Source organism: Hylobates moloch, unplaced genomic scaffold (genome assembly GCF_009828535.3).
Source record: "Hylobates moloch isolate HMO894 unplaced genomic scaffold, HMol_V3 SCAFFOLD_3, whole genome shotgun sequence".
NCBI classification, from domain to species: Eukaryota; Metazoa; Chordata; class Mammalia; order Primates; family Hylobatidae; genus Hylobates; species Hylobates moloch.
Window position 1 is genome coordinate 105,164,071 of NW_026652278.1, and position 21,753 is coordinate 105,185,823.

At 39.5% G+C, this 21,753-nt stretch overlaps 2 protein-coding genes across 9 annotated transcripts in view; one reads left to right on the forward strand and one right to left on the reverse strand.

Annotated features, from left to right (window-relative positions):
- The window catches only part of ZGRF1 (zinc finger GRF-type containing 1), a 101,500-nt gene extending 80,642 nt beyond the window's left edge, over positions 1-20,858 (reverse strand). Inside the window, exons 1-6 of one of the 4 annotated variants that reach the window (XM_058436643.1) lie at positions 20,666-20,858; positions 16,925-17,011; positions 15,688-15,768; positions 7,402-7,461; positions 3,600-3,788; positions 1,040-3,287 (exon numbers count right to left, since the gene is read on the reverse strand). In XM_058436643.1, coding sequence (XP_058292626.1) covers positions 1,040-3,287; positions 3,600-3,788; positions 7,402-7,461; positions 15,688-15,768; positions 16,925-16,945 — 2,599 coding nt within the window. In that variant the 5' untranslated portion in view covers positions 16,946-17,011; positions 20,666-20,858. Of the gene's footprint in view, positions 1-1,039; positions 3,288-3,599; positions 3,789-7,401; positions 7,462-15,687; positions 15,769-16,924; positions 17,012-20,509 lie in introns of all 4 variants that reach the window. The other 3 variants (XM_032145568.2, XM_032145604.2, XM_032145593.2) reach the window with 3 other exon arrangements.
- Positions 20,859-20,914: 56 nt separating this feature from the next.
- Positions 20,915-21,753, forward strand: part of LARP7 (La ribonucleoprotein 7, transcriptional regulator) — a 21,915-nt gene continuing 21,076 nt past the window's right edge. For 2 of the 5 annotated variants that reach the window (XM_032145636.3, XM_032145619.2), the window contains exon 1: positions 20,915-21,054. The gene's annotated coding sequence lies outside the window, so the exon portion shown is untranslated. Of the gene's footprint in view, positions 21,055-21,279; positions 21,416-21,455; positions 21,557-21,753 lie in introns of those variants that run through there. The other 3 variants (XM_058436644.1, XM_032145643.3, XM_032145626.2) reach the window with 3 other exon arrangements.

Genomic DNA, 21,753 nt, shown 5'->3' on the forward strand with positions numbered 1-21,753 from the left:
GTAATTCCAGCTACTGGGGAGGCTGAGGCAGGAGAATCACTTGAACCCGTGAGGCAGAGCTTGCAGTGAGCCAAGATCGCGCCACTGCACTCCAGCCTGGGAGACAGAGCGAAACTCTGTCTCAAAAAACAAAAAAAAAAGAAATACAATTATGGGCCAGTAGTGGTGGCTCACGCCTGTAATCCCAACACTTTGGGAGGCCGAGGTGGGTGGATCACGAGGTCAGGAGTTCAAGACCAGCCTGGCCAACATAGTGAAACCCCGTCACTACTAAAAATACAAAACAATTAGCTGGGCGTGGTGGTCGACGCCTGTAATTCCAGCTACTCAGGAGACTGAGGCAGAAGAATCGCTTGAACTCAGGAGGTGGAGGTTGCAGTGAGCCAAGATCGCGCCATTGCACTCCAGCTTGGGCGACAAGAGTGAAACTGTCTTAAAAAAAAAAAAAGAAAGACACAATTATGGAACGGAGGAAAGAGGAAAAGAACTCTGTGGTATAGGATTGGAATTAGCAGTATCAATATGAACTCACTTTTTAAAAAAAATTATTCCCTAGTACCTGTCCAAAAATGAATAAGAATAGATTTAATTAGCTAAGCATGGTGGTGCATGCCTGTAAGCTCAACTACTTGGAAGGCAAAGGCTGCAGTGAGTCACTCCAGCCTAGGTGACACAGTGAGACTGTCTCCAAAAAAAAAAAAAAATAGCTTGACATATACACACACATATGTACATATATATGAACATTTTTTGACATATATTCACTTAAATGTGCCAAGATATGCTTATATACGCATAGTTTATGGAAGGATGTTCTAGAAGAAAACTAGCTAATTCTGAAGAGTAGACTAAGGGATGTGGTTGGATGGGAACTTTTCATTGCTACTATTCTCTATTAATATTGGTTTTACCAAGTACATGTATTACCTATTTAAACACTATGTAATTCTTTAATGTAGCACCCAGAGCTAATATCTTCTTTCTTTATAGCTCAAAGACCTATAAAGAAAACAATCCAAAATAGACATGCAATTCTAACCTTCAGGACTGCTATCTGGCTCATAGGTCTGTTGAGTTCCTTGCTGAAAGACAGTATTTTTCTTTTTCAATATTTCCAAGCTGTCTAAAGCAGTACTGTGTTCAGACAGTGACTTTAAAATAGAAATGGTATTTACTAATCCAGAAAGTTCTGAAGAATTTCTAGGATTCCAGTATTGTTTGCCTTCTCTGGCAGTTTCAACCTCAACATGGTCAGGGGGTGGACTTCTAATCTTTCCCAAATCTTCAGGTTCAGATATATGTGCTTCTGTGTCTTTGGAAATAAGATGGTTTTTTCCCAGTGGGTAAAACAAAGAATTGGAAATGTGGGTATTTGATTTATCAAGTGCAATACATTCAAAGTGATTCTGATTGGTATTTAATAGTTGGACACTGTTGTCACTACTAGAAGTTGAGGGTAAAACATGTTCATCATTTTTGTCTAAGTCACTTCCCAAAATAAAAGGCTGAGGTTGAGCATCTTCTGAAAATAGATCACTGTTTTCAGCAATCTGATTTTGATTATGAGGAATATGTAAATTCATGTTTATACCTTTAGATTTATTCGGGGGTAAAGCAAAATCATAGTTAATTCTGACTTCTTGAATAGGTTTATTAGCATCTTCTTTATTATCTATGTATACAGCATCAGTCCACTTGAAAGATTCAAAATTGCTCAATGTGTCACTATACTCCTCTATTTCTTTTCCCATGTTTTCAGTTTTACAAATTCCCATGTCAAAACCCACATAAGTTTTATCACAAAACTGTGATGGCAGAGTCTCTTTAACAGGAAATGTCACTGTAGGTTTGTCACTAACAGATGTTAAGAATGGCAAATGTTCACCCTCAATCTCTTCACAGTTTGTATTCTCAGACCTCTTTTGAAAACACGAATTGCTATCATTAACCAAAATGTCCTTTACCCAACTCTCTGAATCCTGGGAAATTTTGTTGTTTTCCTGTGATTCCTCCTCAGTGTCACTGGTCTCAAAATTGTTCAGATTAAAAGTTACCTCCAAAAATGGTTGTGTTACATTACTCAGAGATTCATGAATACTATTAAGACTTTCATTATCCATTTTACTTTCAGAAATCATGTCTGTAATATCATCAGAGATCCTAGAATTATTACTAGATTCAATTTGGAGACGTTTCAGTTCTGGCAGAGATGACTCCGATTGTTCATACTCCTTTTCCGGTGTTCCACATGTATTTATCTCCTGAGCATTTTCTTTCATGAGAACTGATCCTTTAAAGTACCCCTTGTCATTTTGATTAAAAGGTATTTTATTATCTTCTTGAATGTCAGATTCTGATAATGTACCATCATTTTCTGCACTGCTACAAGTAACCTGTAAGCTGTTGCTTTCATTGAATGAACGAATTTCTAATTTTACTTCCTGATTCCAGGATTGATCATTACCGACTGACTTGTCTACATTATACTTTTTCCCCTCTTCAGCACATGTTTCAAAGAACTGTATATTTTTTTGTAATGAAAGGTCTTTCAAATTAGAATTTATATCATCTTCCTGGGCCTTGGGTTTCCTTTCTGTATCATTCCCATCCACAGTAGAAGAATGTATAGGTGAACTCTGTGAGGATAAATACACGGCCCACCGGCTTTTATTTCTCATGGTACTTTCTGATTGATGCTGGTAATATAAATTTTCTGTGCTCTTCATCTCAGCACACTTTTCCTGTTGAATTAGGTACTTTGGTTTAGTAGCAATTTTTAAACTTCCTTGTGGTTGTTTTTGAGGAAAATGCTCTGTCATCTCAGAATTTAGTTCCTCACATGAACTAGATGATTCAGACTTCAGAAGAGCTAATATCTGTGCTTTGCTTCTGATGTTTTGTGAAACTCCTGAATAGTGAGATGCCAAACTATCTCTTTTCACAGGCTCATTGGTCAGTAAAGAGTCTGAAAGCTTATTTCCAGAACTGACAGGAGAGCAAAAATAATTTTCTTCACACAGCACTCCTGGGTTAATCTGGAAGGATGGAGAAAAAACTGAAGAAAAATCCATGGCGTTTCTCTCTCTGTTCTTGTAAGCCACAATGTTCTCAGGGTCTGCCAGTATATTATTTGTATCTTTCTTGCCAACAGTAGGAAACAAAGGAGGCATGCTGTAGAATGGAGAAAAAATAGTAGGGCCAGTTTTCTTAGCCTCATGTGATGCAGCTGATTCACCACTTTCCGTAATAACCATTTTCTTTGGAACCTGACGTGGTCCTTGAAAACCCTGAAAATATTAAAATAAATGTTAGCTGTACCATTACCCATTAAGAAAATGTGAAATGAACTGGCTAAGAAAAAAAAAAGGAAAAGGATTGTTTCTGGTTTGCCTAAGGTAAAGTAATAATTCAGATTTAAAGTTTGTTAAAGTACATTCATTTAAAATAAGATTTTTCAAAGTAGGGTTTATTTCCTTTCTACCTAAGTATACTATGAAGTGCCCTTTGAATGTCAGAGTACAGTAACTTCCAAATTCACTACTTTTTGAGAAAATTTTATAAATATATTTTGATGTATTATTTTCCACAGCAAAACTTACAGTAAACTTCCTTTTTAAGCCAGAGGGCTGACATCCAAGAGATCGGCCAGAGGATATAAATGTCCTTGAATTTAAGTCTGGTGCTTCTTTATTGACATTCTGCTTAACAACACCTATGGCTCCAGCAACTTTAACTTCTTCAACTGTGATTAAGTATCGATCACTTTCTAAGTCATCTCCAGGTTTCACCTGAAAGAATAAATGTCAAAATAACATACATCTAATTATTCGATTAGCTATGTATGTATTCCAGGATGCTCACTAGCACTAAGACACAATAGGTGTTCAATAAATAGGTGTTGAACGAATAAATCAGTAATTAAAGTCTTCAATTATTTATTATTATGTACTCATTAACTATCAATAAGCACAAAAAAGGACAATAATATAATTTTAAAATTTCTCTAATTTGTTTATTCAACAACACATATTAAAGCTAGGTGTGGTAGCTCACACCTGTAATCACAAGACTTTGGGAGACCAAGGCAAGAGGATTGATTGAGGCCAAGAGTATGAGACCAGCCTGGGCAAAATATTGAGATCCTGTCTCTACAAAAAATGTTTATTTTAAATTAGCATGGGCTGGATGGGATGGCTTATGCCTGTAATCCCAGCACTACGGACACCAAGAGAGGGGGATTGCTTGAAGCCAGGAGGTCAAGACCACCCTAGTCGACATAGCAAGACCCTGTCTCTACAAAAAACTTTTTAAAAAATCAGCCATGCATGGTGGCATGCACCTGTAGTCCCAGCTATTTGGGGGGATGAGGTGGGAGGATGATTTGAGACTAGGAGGTCAAGGCTGCAGTGAGCAGTTTTCACACCACTGCTCTCTAGCCTAGGTGACAGAGTGAGACCCTGTCTCAAAAAGAAAAAAAAAAAAATTAGCCAGGCGTGGTGGCATGTTCCTATAGTCTCAGCTACTTGAAAGGCTAAGGTGGAAGGATCCCTTGAGCCCAGGAGTTTGAGGCTGTAGTAAGCTATGATCACACTACAATACTCCAACCTGGATGACAGAGTGAGACGATGTCTCTAAAAACAAAATTAAATTAGTAAATAAATATTACGTACTGGGGACCTATATAAGGCCCCTTGTTACATGCTAGGGATACAAAGACAAACAAGAAAAAAATGCCCCCTCTCAAGCAGTTCACTTAGAATCCATACAACTAAGTGTAACTTTTCAAAAATCAGAGTTATTACCAACTATATATCTTTAAATGAATAAGATACTCATAATTATCATAAATTAAACATTATTATAAATCATTACAGTTGCTTAATCATATTCCAAAAATGCATTTTAATCATGTTAATGAGCAAATGTAGTACTTGCCACCACCTCTGACTGCAGCATAAAAATAAGATTATCGCCAGACGCAGGATTACGCAGACCTGTAATCCCAGCACTTTGGGAGGCCGAGGTGGGCGGATCACCTGAGGTTGGGAGTTTGAGACCAGCCTGAATAACATAGTGAAACGCCGTCTCTACTAAAAATACAAAACAAATTAGCTGGGTGTGGTGGCGCATGCCTGTAATCCCAGCCACTCGGGAGGCTGAGACAGGAGAATCACTTGAACCCGGGAGGCAGAGGTTGTGGTGAGGTGAGATCGCGCCATTGCACTCTAGCCTGGGCAACAAGAGCAAAACTCCATCTCAAAAAAAAAAAAAAAAATTATCAGCCGAATTTGAAAATACACAAAATCTGTATCAGATTAATATTTTACTAATGAAATGATTTTTTTTTTTTTTTTGAGATGGAGTTTCGCTCTTGTTGCCCAGTCTGGAGTGCAATAGCGCGATCTCGGCTCACTGAACCTCCACCTCCCGGGTTCAAGCAGTTCTCCTACCTCAGCCTCTCGAGCAGCTGGGATTGCAGGCATGCACCACCACGTCCAGCTAATTTTTTGTATTTTTAGTAGAGAAGGGGTTTCTCCATGTTGGTCAGGCTGGTCTTGAACTCCTGACCTCAGGTGATCCACCCGCCTCGGCCTCCCAAAGTGCTGGGATTACAGGTGTGAGCTACCACGCCCGGCCTGAAATGATTTTTAAGATGAAATAATAGTAGTTACCACCAATCAGACCATATACTAAGATACTGATTCTCCTAGACCCTTTTAAAAATATATAAAAGTACCATAACCACTACTGATGTCATGTAAAATTTCAAAATGAATACTATGGCCAAAAATCAACATCATCATCATCACAGTATGCATTTTAACACATTTAGAATCACTGTACTAGGCCAGGTGCGGTGGCTCACGCGTGTAATCCCAGCACTTTTGGAGGCCAAGGCACGTGGATCACTTGAGGTCAGGAGTTCAAGACCAGCCTGGCCAACATGATGAAACCCCATCTCTACTAAAAATACAAAAAATTAGCTGGGCATGGTGGCACACGCCTGTAATCTCAGCTACTCGGGAGGCTGAGGAAGGAGAATCGCTTGAACCCAAGAGGCAGAGGCTGCAGTGAGCCGAGATTATGCCACCACACTCCAGCCTGGGCAACAGAGGGAGACTCCATCTCAAAAAAAAAAAAAAAAAAAAGAATCACTGTACTACTAAAACTGCTAGGCATTTTACAGAAATTATTTCTAACCTTCAGACCGACCCTGTAAAATCTGTCTGTGATCTACATTTTACAGCAGAGAAGTTAGACATAGAGAGTTTAGGTGGGCCAGGAAGTATTTAGAACTGGGAAATGAACCCAGAATGACCAACTTTAATATCCTAATTCTTCACTAAAATATGCCTTTAGTTCTCTTTCCATGCTTTTTCCTCTTTGAGAGGAAAAACACGAACTACGTATTTGAGAGAATACTTTATTTATGTATTTATTTTTAACTTTTAAGTTCAGGGGTACATGTGCAGGTTTGTTACATAAATAAACCCGTGTCATGGTGGTTTATTATACAGATTATTTCATCACCCAAGTATTAAGTCTAGTACCCATTATTTTTCCTGATCCTCTTCCTCCTCCTACCCTCTTTCCGTCCTCCAGTAGGCCCCAGTGTCTGTTGTCCCCCTTTGTCCATGCGTTCTCATCATTTAGCTCCCACTTACATGTGAGAACATGTAATATTTGGTTTTCTATGTTCCTGCATTAGTTTGCTAAGGATAATGCCCTCCACCTCCATCCATATTCCTGCAAAAGAACATGATCTCATTCCTTTTTATGGCTGTATAATATTTCATGGTGTATTTGTATCTCATTTTCTTTATCCAGTCTATCACTGATAGGCATTTAGGCTGATTCCATGTCTTTGCTATCATGAATAGTGCTACAATGAACATACACACACGTGTCTTTATGGCAGAACAACTTATATTCCTTTGAGTATATACCCAGTTATAGTACTCCTGGATTGAATGGTAGTTCTGTTTTTAGGTGAGAGAATATTATACTCAAATGAGAATATGTCACAAAAAATTTCCCACAGTAGACCTCTGCCTATGAAAAAATCATGTAGTAGAATTAGACTCTAGAATCACCTCCTGGGATCAAATCTCAGCCTTCCTACCACTGTAACTCTATGAACATGAGCAAGTTACTTAACCTTTCTGCACTGCACTCCTAATCTATAAAAATCAGGTTTTTTTTTAGATTATAAAAAATCAGTTGTAGAGATTAAAGGAAACAATATCTAAAAGGTTTTAGCACAAAGTCTAGCTATAATGTTCAACAAATACTAACTATAATTATTAGTATTAATATTATGACTACAATAACAATATTCATAAAGGAGGTAAAGAGATTTTTAAATAATAACTAAAAAATAAGATAAACGCACTAAAATACCTCAAGGCATTTAAGAAACAGACTCTCCAAACATGCTCCTTTGTCATCAAATAAAATTGCCTGTATGAAAACAAAATAAATGTTAAAAAGGAACAACACAATTATGCTTTTCTTAAACTTCTTCAAGAGGAAATAAATTATTGTTAGATAAGTAATCATATAATGAAAGGATTACATTTGTTGAACTTGGATTTGAAAATGCATCTATTTTGAATGTTTACTACGCATCAGTCTGTATAAGAGAGTAAAGACATTCATAAAAGAAATTCGGGCAACCCGCTCGGGTCACCTTCCACGCTGTGGAAGCTTTGTTCTTTCGCTCTTTGCAATAAATCTTGCTGCTGCTCAAAAAAAAAAAAAAAAAAAAAAGAAATTCAAGAACTTAATTCCTACCAGGAGGATATTAGAATGAAACTGGGAAGAGGCTGGGCATGGTGGCTCACGCCTATAATCCCAATACTTTGGGAGGCCGAAGCAGGTGGATCACCTGAGGTCAGGAGTTCCAGACCAGCCTGACCAACATGGCAAAACCCCGTCTCTACTAAAAATACAAGCTGAGGCAGGAGAATTGCTTCAACCCAGGTGACAGGGGTTGCAGTGAGCCGAGATCGCGCCACCGCATTCCAGCCTGGGCAACAGAGCGAGACTCCATCTCAATTTAAAAAAAAAAAAAATTGAGAAGAAATTATAACTGAAACACATTAAAGGGGACAAACAGGAGACAAGATCATTTTAAGAGATTATTGCAATGGGATGGTAAACAGGATGAAGGAGATGATTAGCACTTAAAATAAGATACTGACATTCGGGAGGATAAGACAATTATTTATGAAGTATAATGAATAAAACTTGTTAAATATGAGGGATAAGGGGAGAAAAAAGGATGCTAAGGTGATTACCATTTTCTAGCTTTTCCCTTATGTCTGTAGCCCTTTTTAATAGCAATTTTTCCACAGCAATTTTTCCACTAGCCCCTTTAATATTGGTGTTTCCATCAGTTTGGAAAACAGTTTGGCAATTCCTTGAAAGATTAAACATAAAGTTCCCACATGACCCAACAATTCCACTCCTAGATATATACCCAAGAGAAATAAAAACATATGTCTATACAAAAACTTGCACATTAATGCTCATAGCAGCATTATTCATAATAGCCAAAAACTTGAAGTAACCCAAATATATATCAACATATATCTGTATTATGAATGGATAAATAAAACATGACATATTGGGCTCGGTACACGGCTCGTGGTGTAATCCCAGCTACTCCAGGTACTCTGCAGGCTGAGACGCAAGGATTATCTGAGACCAGAAGTTCAAGATCAATCCAGGGAACGAAGCAAGACTCTATCTCTAAAAAATTTTTGTTATTAGCCAGACATGGTGGTGCAAGCCTAAGTAGTCACAACTACTTCGGAAGCTAAGGCGGAAGGATTGTTTGAGCCTAAGAGTTTGAGGCTACAGTGAACTATGATTGCACCACTGCAATCCAGCCTGGGCGACACAGCAAGACCCTGTCTATTTAAAAAAAGAAAATCATGCCAGGCACGGTGGCTCACACCTGTAATCCCAGCACTTTGGGAGGCTGAGGCGGGCAGATCACCTGAGGTCAGGAGTTTGAAACCAGCTTGACCAACACAGAGAAACCCCGTCTCTACTAAAAATGCAAAATTAGCCAGCCTTGCTTGCACATGCCTGTAATCCCAGCTACTCAGGAGGCTGAGGCAGGAGAATCACTTGAACCGGGGAGGTGGATGTTGTGGTGAGCTGAGATCACACCATTGCACTCCAGCCTGGGCAACAAGAGCGAAACTCCGTCTCAAAAAAAAAGTTATATGGCAATAAAAAATAAAATATATATGAAGATACATGCTTCAACATGGAATAACCCTGAAAATATTATGCTAAATAAGACTTACTCACAAAAGACTACTTATTATATAATTTCATTGACGCAAAGTGTCCAGAATAGGTTAATCTATAGAGACAGTAAGTAGATTTGTGTTTGCGTAGGGCTGGGGGCTGTGTACTGAGTAGTAACTGCCAATGAGTATGAGATTTCTTTTGGTGGTGACAAAAATATGCCAAATTTAAATTGTGATAATGGTTGCAAAACTGTGAAAATACTAAAAATCACTGAATGGGTGAATCGAAAAGTGTGTGAAGTGTGAATTATATTTCAATGAAGCTGTTAAAAAAATGGTATTCTTGTCCCTCTATTCTTTTAATTTGATACACCCTCCCTGAGCACTATCATCCATATAAATCAGATCATGCTATGCTCCTGCTCAAATCATTCCCATTTCTCTACAGCTCTTAAGAATAACAAAAGTTCTTTCCATAGCCAGTGAGGCTTATATAATCCCCTTTATCTCCATTCTCGCCCTTGCTCACTCCGTTCCAACCACACTAATGTCCTTGTTATTGCCTTTCACTAGACATACATATGCATTTAATTTAGTGGTCTGTCTCCTCCATGTTATTTCCACGAAGTCAGGGATTTATTTGTTTTGCTCCCTGCTGTATTTCTTAGAACAGTGTGTAACTCACTCGGATGCTCAAAAAATATTTGTTGAACAAATGAATCCACTCCAATAGTTTCAAATACCATCTAAAAGCCAAGGACTTCCAATCTATACTAGTAGTCAGGAACTCCTTCCAGAGGTCTGGGTCTCTACAGCGAATTACATGAGTGTTTCTATGATACTTCAAATTTATTTATTTATTTTATTTTTATTTTTTTTTCTTTTTTTGAGACTGAGTCTTGCTCTATCGCCCAAGCTAGAGTGCAGTGGCATGATCTCAGATCACTGCAACCTCCACCTCCCAGATTCAAGCGATTCTCAGGCCTCAATCTCTTGAGTAGCTGGAATTACAGGCACCCGCTACCATGCCTGGCTAATTTTTATATTTTTAGTAGAGACGGGGTTTCACCACGTTAACCAGGCTGGCCTGGTCTCAAACTCCTGACCTCAAGAGATCTGCCCACCTCAGCCTCCCAAAGTACTAGGATTACAGGCATGAGCCACCGCGCCCAGCCTCAAATTTACTATGTTCAGAATGGAACTAAAAATCTTGATTGTTTTCATTCACTTATTTTTCTTTTTGAAATATTTCATTTTGGGAAATAAATACATAAACCTAAAAGTCATTCTGGATCCTCCTCTCACCTTCTATATCCAAGATCTAAGAGGCTATGCTTTCATAATTTCTCTATAATCATTCTTTTTCTCTATTGCCATTGCTAATGCCTGCTTGGTCAGACCTCCATTACTTTTTGTCTAGATTATTCTACAGCCTCTACTGTAAGTCTCTGAAATCCAATCTTTCATCCTACACAACTTTTACACTGCTGCCAAACCAATCTTTTTAAAAATACAAATATGGCTGGGCACGGTGGCTCACGTCTGTAATCCCAGCACTTTAAGAGGCCGAGGCAGGTGGATCATCTGAGGTCGGGAGTTTGAGACCAACCTGGCCAACATGGTGAAATACGTCTCTACTAAAAATACAAAAATTAGCCAGGTGTGGTGGCACATGCTTGTAATCCCAGCTACTCAGGAGGCTGAGGCCCAAGAATCACTTGTGCCCAGGAGGCAGAGGCTGTAGTGAGCCAAGATTGTGCCACTGCACTCCAGCCTGGGTGACAGAGCAAGACTTCGTCTCAAAAAAATAAAATAAAATAAAATACAAATATGATATGTCACTCTTCTTCTCATAATTCTTCATTAGCTCCTAGGGCTCAGCATACAAAATTCTTCATGACATGGTTCCTGTCTACCACTTTAGCTTTATACTGCATCATTTCCCAATATGGGGCCTTCATTTCAGCTATATTTAAATGCTTATAGTTCCCCACATTTCGTATCATTTCATACATTCATGTTGTTGGGACTAGGATACAATCTTCAGCTCCCTTCCCCCTAACTTGGCAATTTTGTTTACAAAATAGAACAAAATATACATATATATGCTTCATCTGGAAAGACTTCTCTGAACCAGAGACAGATCTAAATGTCTCTACCTTGTAATCTCATAGAATCCTAAACAAACATATTATGATCCTTATGCCCTTGGTCAAAAATTAGATAAAAGTCCCTTGAAGACAAGAATTATAATAACAAACTACCATTCATTGTGTGCTCAGGATGTGGCAGGTACTTTGTTAAGGTCTTTACGTGTTTCTTATTTTAATCCTTAAGACAACTTTATGAAGCATCATTTTCCCCATTTTACAAAGAAAGAACAGAGGCACTGAGAGTATTCCCCCAAAATTATACATCTAATAAGCAAAGAGCCAGAATTGAAACTGAGGTCTACTTGACATTTGATGCTAACTGCTCTTCTACTCTGCATCCACCTATCTTATTTGACTTTTCCCACTGTCTACCAGTAATGTTTGTTGGTTGATGACTTATTCAGTGGAAGATGAATAACTTTGACAGAATTTAGATAGAGAAAAGGCATAACTAGCAAGAGAAGAATATAAGCAATAGCCTGCATCTAAGATTGAGGGCGTTATTTAGGAAACAATGAGATAATTAACTTGCCTGGAACACAGAAACTTTCAGGGACTAATTGAATTTATCTTGTTTTCCTATAACCTATTTGTGTGAGATATATAATGGGCACTCAACAAATGTATGCTATAGTTGAAGATAAAGTTGGATAATAGCACTAGCATGACCATAATAATTTGGAACTAGAAGACAACACAAAGGATATGCAGAATCCAATCAGATGGCTTTTAAATATCTACAAGATTTTAAAGACACTGGATCTAAAGAAAAAGGCAGAATATAAAACAAAAAGTTATATAGAATAGCATCAGACACTGAATGAATTAGTTTACATATTTAAAAAAACATATGGATATGCAAAGACCTGAATATTCATCTATTTAAATTAGAAGAATTAATCACATGACTTGAACATAGCGATATCAACTATGAGACCACCACCTTTAAAGAGCATAGAATTGGAGATCCTGTTGTTACTACAATTAAACACAAGGTTCGACACGTCCCTTGGTGATGGTGTTCAAGTCATCCTGATTATCTATAGCCCTGGGTCTCAAATTTCAATCCAAAATCTTATTAGCAGCCTCAGTTCATTGATATGATAACTCCAGTTTACTTGGGTAACAAGTTTTTTACTCAACGTGAAAGTACCTTGTAACTCCTGAAACATTTAGAACTGGATATAGACATAATGAAGTAATTCAAACCAAAAATATCAATACTTTTGAATTATGATCATGAATAGATTTTAGTTACTGGCCAATTTGACATTAGGTAATCCGATATTTAAAATATTTGAGCCAGGCACGGTGGCTTATGCCTGTAATCCCAATACTTTGGGAGGCCAAGGCGGGCAGATGGCTTCAGCTCAGGAGTCTGAGACCAGCCTGGCCAACATGGTGAAACCCTGTCTCTACAAAAAATGTAAAAATTGCCAGGTGAGGTGGTGTGTGCCTGTGGTTCCAGCTACTTGGGATGCTGAGGTGGGAGGATCACTTGAGCCTAGGAGGTGGAGGTTGCAGAGAGCAGAGATTGCACCACTGTACTCCAGCCTGAGTGACAGAGTTAGTTCTGTCTCAAAAGACAAACAAACAAAAAAAACTAATAAAATAAGCGTGTTATTTTTAATTTTAAAAAGCTACTTTTGCCGGGCACAGTGGCTCACACCTGTAATACCAGCACTTTAGGAGGCTGAGGTGGGCGGATCACTTGAGGTCAGGAGTTCGAGACCAGCCTGGCCAACATGGTAAAACCCCATCTCTACTAAAAACACAAAAATTAGCTGGGCATGGTGGTGAGCGCTTGTAATCCCAGCTACTCAGGAGGCTGAGGCAGGATAATCACTTGAACCTTGGATGCAGAGGTTGTAGTGAGCCAAGACTGTGCCACTGCACTCCAGCCTGGGCAACAGAGCAAGACTCTGTCTAAAAAAAGAAAAAAAAAAAAAGCACTTAGTTTTTTCAACTTAAGTTGCTTGAACATTAAGCTAAAACCCTACAGAAAGTAACTGTTTAACTTAACTAGGTTTACAAATTTAATAGGACTACATAAATTGAACTTGAAGGCTTAAGGCAAAATTTTAAAAATTTGCTGTTTTAACAAATTAAATATTAAGAAATAGTAGGGCCAGGTGCAGTGGCTCAGGCCAGGCGCAGTGGCTCACGCCTGTAATCCCAGCACTTTGGGAAGCTGAGGCGGGTGGATCACCTGAGCTCGGGAGTTCGAGACCGGCCAGACCAACATGGAGAAACCCCCATCTCTACTAAAAACACAAAATTAGCCAGGTGTAGTGGCACATGCCTATAATCCCAGCTACTTGGGAGGCTGAGGCAGGAGAATCGCTTGAACCTGGGAGGTGGTGGTGGAGGTGGAGGTTGAGGTGAGCCGAGATTGTACCATTGCACTCCAGCCTGGGCAACAAGAGCAAAACTCAATCTCAAAAACAAAACAAAACAAAACAAAAAAAAAGAAATAGTAGATAGCTTTTTCTCTACTAAAAAGCTTCCCTCAGTGATAATGTCACAATGACAGATAAGTAAAATAAAAACAGAATATGGGCCAGGCACAGTGGCTCACACCTGTAATCCCAGCACTTTGGGAGGCCTAGGCAGGTGGATTACCTGAAGTCAGGAGTTCAAGACCAGCCTGACCAACATGGTGAAACTCTGTGTCTATTAAAAATACAAAAAGTAGCTGAGCTTGGTTGCAAGTGCCTGTAATCTCAACTACTCAGGAGGCTGAGGCAGGAGAATCACCTGACCCTGGGAGGCAGAGGCTTCAGTGAGCCGAGATCGCGCCACTGCACCCCAGCCTGGGCGACAAGAGCAAAAATCCATCTCAAAAAAAAAAAAAAAAAAACAGAATATGGTTATCTTTAATTGCTAGACTAAGGAGTAGGGGCTTCATTCAGGAGGCCACAGACATTGTCAATGTGTCCTATATAAAATTAGTGACTCAAATGTAATAAAGTTCTTTTTTAAAATCAGTAATATTTGGATCACCTGAGGTCAGGAGTTCAAGACCAGCTTGACCAACATGGCAAAACCCCATCTCTACTAAAAATACAAAAAATTAGCCGGGCGTAGAGGTGGCACCTGTAGTCCCAGCTACTTGGGGGACTGAGGCAGAACTGCTTGAACGTGGGAGGCGGAGGCTGCAATGAGCCGAGATCATGCCACTGTACTCCAACCTGGGCAACAGAGTGAGATTCTGGCCAAAAAAAAAAAAAAAAAAAAAAAGAGACACAGTAGAATGGAGAATGGTTAGGACATGGGCCCTGGGGACAAAAAGCCTAGGTTCATATGTGGCTCCTCCACCTTCCAGCTTTGACCCTTGGGCAAGCTACTCCATCTCTCTGTACCCTAGTTTCATCTTTGGTAAAATAAAGATTAAAAGAATACCTAACTAGTAGGAGAGTTATGCAGACTAAGTAAGTTGATACTTTTAAAGCATTATGCCTAGCATATAATAAGCAGTTTATAACTTTTTAAAAACTTTTTTATTTACTTTTATTTTTTTTGTAGAGACAGAGTCTTGCTTTGCTGCCCAGGCTGGTCTAGAACTCCAGGTTTCAAGCAATCTTCCTGCCTCAGCCTCCCAACGTGGTGGGATTACAGGTATGAGCCATGATGCCTGGCCTTATCATTTATGTTAGGAGCATTCCAATTCCACTCTTGGAGTTATTTTAAAAACACACAAAAAATTATTATTAACAATAGTCACTCAGCCGGGCGCAGTGGCTCACTCTTGTAATCCCAGCACTTTGGGAGGCTGAGGCAGGCAGATCACCTGAGGTCAGGAGTTCGAGACCAGCCTGGGCAACATGGTGAAACGCCATCTCTACTAAAAATACAAAAAAATTAGTCAGGCGTGGTGTCGGATACATGTAGTCCCAGCTACTTGGGAGGCTGAGGCAGGAGAATCGTTTGAACCTGGGAGGCAGAGTTTGCAGTGAGCCGAGATCGGGCCACTGCACTCCAGCCTGGGTGACAGAGTAAGACTCTGTCTCAAAAAAAATAAAAATAAATAACAATAGTTACTGTACTGTGCTACTGGATAACAGATCTTATTCATTCTACCTATTAATGAACTATTTTTATAACGCACAAATTAACCACTGTGATATGGGGATCAATTGAAAATCTGTTTTCATATCATTTCAGTGTATGGTTATATCTGACATTTTATCATGTACAGTTTTTTAAATATTCAATCAAAAATCGAGAACCTTGCTCTTGCACCCTGTAGTCAACTGCTTTGTACTCACTTTGTTTCCTAAGTGAGTGATCTTCAGAATTCCATCTTGCCACACTTTTGACTTCTTCATCTTTTGATGAGTATAGAGGACCTTATTTCCAAAAATACAAAAGAAATGGTTTCCATTTATATATATTCAACGTTACATATTTTATATATCCTTCCTACATACAAAATATATTTAAGGCACCTTTCATCAAAAAAAGGCACATACACCCATATCAATTTTTAAAATTTTAAAAACAAAAGCACAGATAGCATAACAATAACATTAAACATTAATTAAATGAAATAAAAAAGGGAAGGAAAGGAGAGAGAGAAGGAGAGGGAGGGAATAGGGGAGGAAATGGCAGGGGAAGGAAGAAAGGAGAGGAGAAATCCAAGGAAGAAACAAAAAAGATAAATGAGCATTGAAAGTAATTTGAGCTCCCTAGTCATCAGTGGGAAGGGAAAAAAATTACTGGATTACACAGTACTAATAATCTGTGCAGTTCTCAAAGTTTGGTCCAGAGACTCCTGGAGGTCTCCAAGACCTTTACAAGTATCTGTGAGGTCAAAACTATTTTCATGATGCTGTCTTTTCATCCTCACTCCTTCAGGGGTGCAGAATGAAGTTTCCCAGGATTATGTATATGCAATATTGTAAGATTCAATTGCAACCTGAATGTAGAAGAAACAAATATGAGAATCCAGTTGTCTTCCATTAAGCCAAATCATAAATACTTTTTACATTTCTGCTTTAACTTCAGTATGAAAAACATCAATAGACGTAAGACCCTATATACACAAGTTAGTTGGGGTCAATCATTTTCTAAAGTGTTAAAGAGTCTCGAGACCAAATAGTGTGAGAACCGCTGATCTCTACAGAAGAGGCGTGCCAGTTCTTCAAGAGAAAGAAATTGTTTCCCAGTCTCACACTTTCAAAGATTATGTTACAAAGGACTTTGTCTAATACTTGATCTTAGCCAAAAGGCTGAAAACTGATGATTTTGTGTAACAAATATGAATAGTAGGTAACAGATAGGGTTACCAGATAAAATACTGTGCAATATTTGGGATCCTAATGCTAAAAAAGGTATGCATTGTTTATTCGAAATTCAAATTTAACTGAGTAGCCTGTTTTTTGTTTTGTTTTTGCTAAATCTGGCAACACAGCAAGACATTTGTGAAACGCCTTTAAAAGAAAGAAGGAAGAAAGAGAGAGAGGAAGGGAATTTCACCAAATTGTGAAAAATGGTAAAACTTACAATAAATTCTTGGCTTTCCATTATTTCTTCTGAAGTTATAAACCAGCTGGGTCCAGAAAATAGGAAATATTCAACTATTTATACCACCTAAAATTAAAAATGACATAAAATTTCAACCCTGATTTTTAAAAAATATCAAATATAATTTTTCTCAATAAACTCCCGACCACAGACATGAATCAAAGAGTTCCAAGATTACCTAACTACCAAGGGAAACAGAGGTGTAATTATCTGTCACTGAGGACACAGTAAAAGTGATACTATGCTGTGAAACAAGAATTTTTTCACAAGCAAAGCAAAAACTAAGTAAAACACATAAACTAATTTGTAGTCTGCAAACATTTTTCCAGATGCATAATATGTATCAGAAAACACGAATTTGTCCTCCACATGTTTGGTTCCCTATAGCGCAAATTCAATTTTTAAAGTTTTCTGAATTGCTACAGTCACCACAAGATGGCCCCCTGTGTTTTAAATTTTTCCTTTCATCTCTTAGCATCAATACACCACAGTATCTAGGACCAATTATATAGTACCTCTGCAAGGAAAAATCTTTCCAACACTGATGCAACAGTTACTGTAGTTGTTATGCTATTGAATAAAACTGTTTTTGTGGGCAAATTTGGAAATCTAAAATCACTGATGGTGATCAGTGAAGAAGTAAATAGAAATGCCAAAGAAACATACTTTCTTTTTTTTCCCCTAAGGTGTTTCTAAAGATGTGACCCCTGGACCAACAGCATCATCTGGGAACTAGTAAGAAATGATCTATTAACTCAGAAAGTCTGGGGTTGGGGGCCCAGCAGTCTGTGTTTTAAGAAGCCCTCCAAATGATGCTGATGGACACTCAAGTTTGAGAATACAGACCTAAAAGACCTAGAAGGATTCAATAAAGCTGTAATTTGTGATTTGAGTTCAGTCCCTCTTTTACACATATAAAATATGCCACTTACATATTATTTATAAGTTACATATATTTATTCAGTACTTACTATTGTGCCAGATATTACGCTAAAGTATTTAAATGGAAACTTCATCCTCCATCTCAAGGAATTTCAGTATGGCGGGGTGATAAACAGTAATTTTAATAAAATAAGGCAGGAATAAGCACAGGAGGGGCACCCAGCTTGGTGTGGATCATCAAACAAGGCTTCTTCAAGGAAGTAAAGTCTAAGCTGTAAGCTGAAATAACTATTAGTCAAGGGAAGGCCAGTGAAGGTCTTCCCAAACAAGAACTGCAGGCCGGGCACGTTGGCTCCCAGCACCTGTCATCCCAGCACTTTGGGAGGCCGAGACAGGCGGATCACCTGAGGTCAGGAGTTCGAGACCAGCCTGGCCAACATGGTGAAATCCCCGTCTCTACTAAAAATACAAAAATTAGCCAGGTGTGGTGGTGCGTGCCTATAATCCCAGCTACTTGGGAGGCTGAGGCAGAAGAATCACTTGAACCCAGGAGGCGGAGGCTGCAGTGAGCCGAGATCATGCCACTGCACTCCAGCCTGGGCGACAAGAGCAAAACTCTGTCTCAAAAAAAAATAAAAGGGCGGGGCGGGCGGGGTGGTGAAGTGCAAGAAAGTGACTGGCATCTTCCCTTGACTAATCAAGGTGATCTGGAGAAACAATAGGTAAGGGATACGCAAATGAGATACGCATACTTGCTTCCTGACACAGGTCACAGGACAGAAACCAAACCTACAGAAGGATTGCCTTTCAGAAATATAACTCCTGGCCGGGTGTGGTGACTCACGCCTGTAATCCCAGCACTTTGGGAGGCCATGGCGGGTGGATCATGAGGTCAAGCGCTTGAGACCAGCCTGTCCAACATAGTGAAACCCCGTCTCTACTAAAAATACAAAAATTAGCTGGGCATGCTGGCATGCGCCTGTAGTCCCAGCTACTCAGGAGGCTGAGGCAGGAGAATTGCTTGAACCCGGGAAGCGGAGGTTGCAGTAAGCAGAGATCACGCCACTGCACTCCAGCCTGGGCAACAGAGCGAGACTCCATCTCAAAAAAAAAAAAAAGAAATACAACTTCCACATCCTATCTCCCTCCCCTCCAGCGTACATAAATTGCTGATGCCTAAGAATGCCAAGAAGATAAAAGAGAGATCAAGAAAAACACTCCTGGGCTAGATATGCTGTGTACATAGATGAGAATATATGGTACAGACACAGTGCTGGGCATGTGGCAGTTATTAATATCAGATCTGTTTAATAGCTACCATTTATTTATTCAGTGCTACCATATGCTAGAGACTGTTAAATGCTTTATTTGGAGGTTTTGTTTTTGTTTGCTTTTTAACTTTTCTTTTTCTTTTATAGAGACAGGGTCTCACTCTGTCACCTAGGCTGGAGTGCAGTGTTGCAATCATAGCTCGCTGCGGCCTCAAACTCCTGGGCTCAAGCAATCCTCCCAGCCTCCCAAAGTGCTATATTATAAACTACATTATATACATTATATTATGTTAATTATATACATTACAATTATTATGTAATTATATAACTATATTACTGTATTATATAATATATAATTATATGATTATTGTGTGTAATTATATATAACTATTTACTTATTACATGCTATGTATCAGGCAGGAATTGGACGAGATACTTTACATATAGTATTTATCAGTCTCATAATCCTGAAGAATAAGTATTATTACAATTTACAGATTAGGAACCCAGTATTTACTAATTTAGGATTACTTATATGCTATTTCGCAATTGCAAGATAAATTCTCCATTATTTTCCTAAATTGAGATATTACTTCTGGAATGTACAGTTTAAAAAGAACTGAGAAGACTGAAACTCTTAAAGGATGGTTAAATTCGATTGTAGGAGAAAACCTCAAAAAAAAAGCTAATTGGATCTTTTAAAATTTAGAAGAGCTCTAATACTTATTCATAGAAAGTCAACACCCTTTCTTATCTTAGCATTAATCAGAAAAAATTATTTTAGACAACAGCATCATACATATTTAAGTGAGATGCAAAGATAAAAGAGTTTTTTCCAAGTGTTCATCTGTCCACGTCTACCAGACAATTCACCTGTTGACCGACTTCTAACAGGTGAAAGATTAATCTCCAAAGAAGTTTTTAAAGACCCCAGATGTTCTGTGATAATTATATACATACATACATACACACAGATATACGTACATACACACATATATATACATATACATTGTGCTACTATATGTACAGACACAATATATATATACATAAAACTCGGTGTTCTCAGTAAAGTATGAGCCATTATTCATTTAATTACAAGATATTTTTCCTTTTGTTTTTAAACAAGGAGTATTTTTCGAACCTAAACCTGAATCTCTAAATAGTTTGGATAACAAAGTTTTGGAATCACGAACTCAACATTGTTAAGAAACCATCCAGTCCAAATAAACAAAGGAAACCCATATCTCATTTGCCAAGATTCTAATAACCATAATCCTGTGTCACCAAATGACAATGGAGACTTGATCCTTTCTCAGTCCTAAATACAAACAGCAAAGCCCTCTTTGGTCCTCATACGTACTCGAAATTGCAAAGCAGGGCCTGGGAAAAACAGTGGAGAGGCACCACTTACTACAAGCAGTCCGAGTAGCTGTGACTGCGACCAACCCAATCCTGGTTCCAAACAGCATCCTTCCCGGTTCTCTTCTTACGGAGCAGAGTCTTTCATCCCTTCGCCCCAAATCGCTCAAGTCATTCCTAGGAAATCCCGAGAAACACTTCACCTCACCTGTCAAATTGCACAAAATCCACTTTCGAATTTCTCCCGCGAAAGAATGTGACGTCATTAACGCGGGACCTCACCAGATGAGGACCCAAAACGTGGCCCGCCCACCTCCGTCCGAGCTGAAAACCTCCGCTTTCAAATTGCCAATCAAATTCTTCCTTGGCTTCGAGTCTCTCAGCCGGCCGCGCTCTCCGATGCCCAGCCCCCCCGGAACCACCTCGCCTGTGACGTCGGTGGCGCGCGCACTGCCCCCGGGTCCGTCTTTCTCAACTGGGACCGGAAAACATTGTCGCTCATCCTATGACGCGAGAGTAACCAAGACTATCAGGATCCGGAGACGGAAAGGGCTGAAGGCCGCAGTACTTGACCCTGTATTTTGGGAGTCGAACGGAGTAAGTTACAAGCGGCCTATAGGGTCGCACAGGTTGGGCGAAGTCTAATTAACTCTCCGTCCTTTTTCTTGCGGTCCACTCTATCATCTATCGCCCTTCTTACCCCCCCCCCCCCGCACGCCCATCAGTTCCTTGGCCTAGTTATCTATGCGCACGCGCAAAAGTCTTCCGGCAGCACTTGTAGTTCCCGTTTTCAGAGAGTAGGGGCGCATAGGGGCCCGGCGTGGGGATGTTTGGGGCGCGCCCAGCCTCTGACGGCGTCCTTGCGGAAGTACGGGTGCCGAGAGAAGCAGTAGTCAGTAAAGAGAGTGCCGTATTTCGCAGAGTAGAGCTGAGCTGTGGCTGCCAGAGGATAGCGAACGTGAGGATTTATATTATAAAATTATCATCTTCTTTTGCAGGACTCTGCCATCGTCCTCAAAGAGTTAAAAATCCAGCCGGGCGCGGTGGCTCAAGCCTGTAATCCCAGCACTTTGGGAGGCCGAGGCAGGCGGATCACGAGGTCAGGAGATAGAGACTATCCTGGCTAACACGGTGAAACCCCGTCTCTACTAAAAATACAAAAAATTAGCCGGGCGTGGTGGCGGGCGCCTGTAGTCCCAGCTACTCGGGAGGCTGAGGCAGGAGAATGGCGTGAACCCGGGAGGCGGAGCTTGCAGTGAGCCGAGATCACGCCACTGCACTCCAGCCTGGGCAACA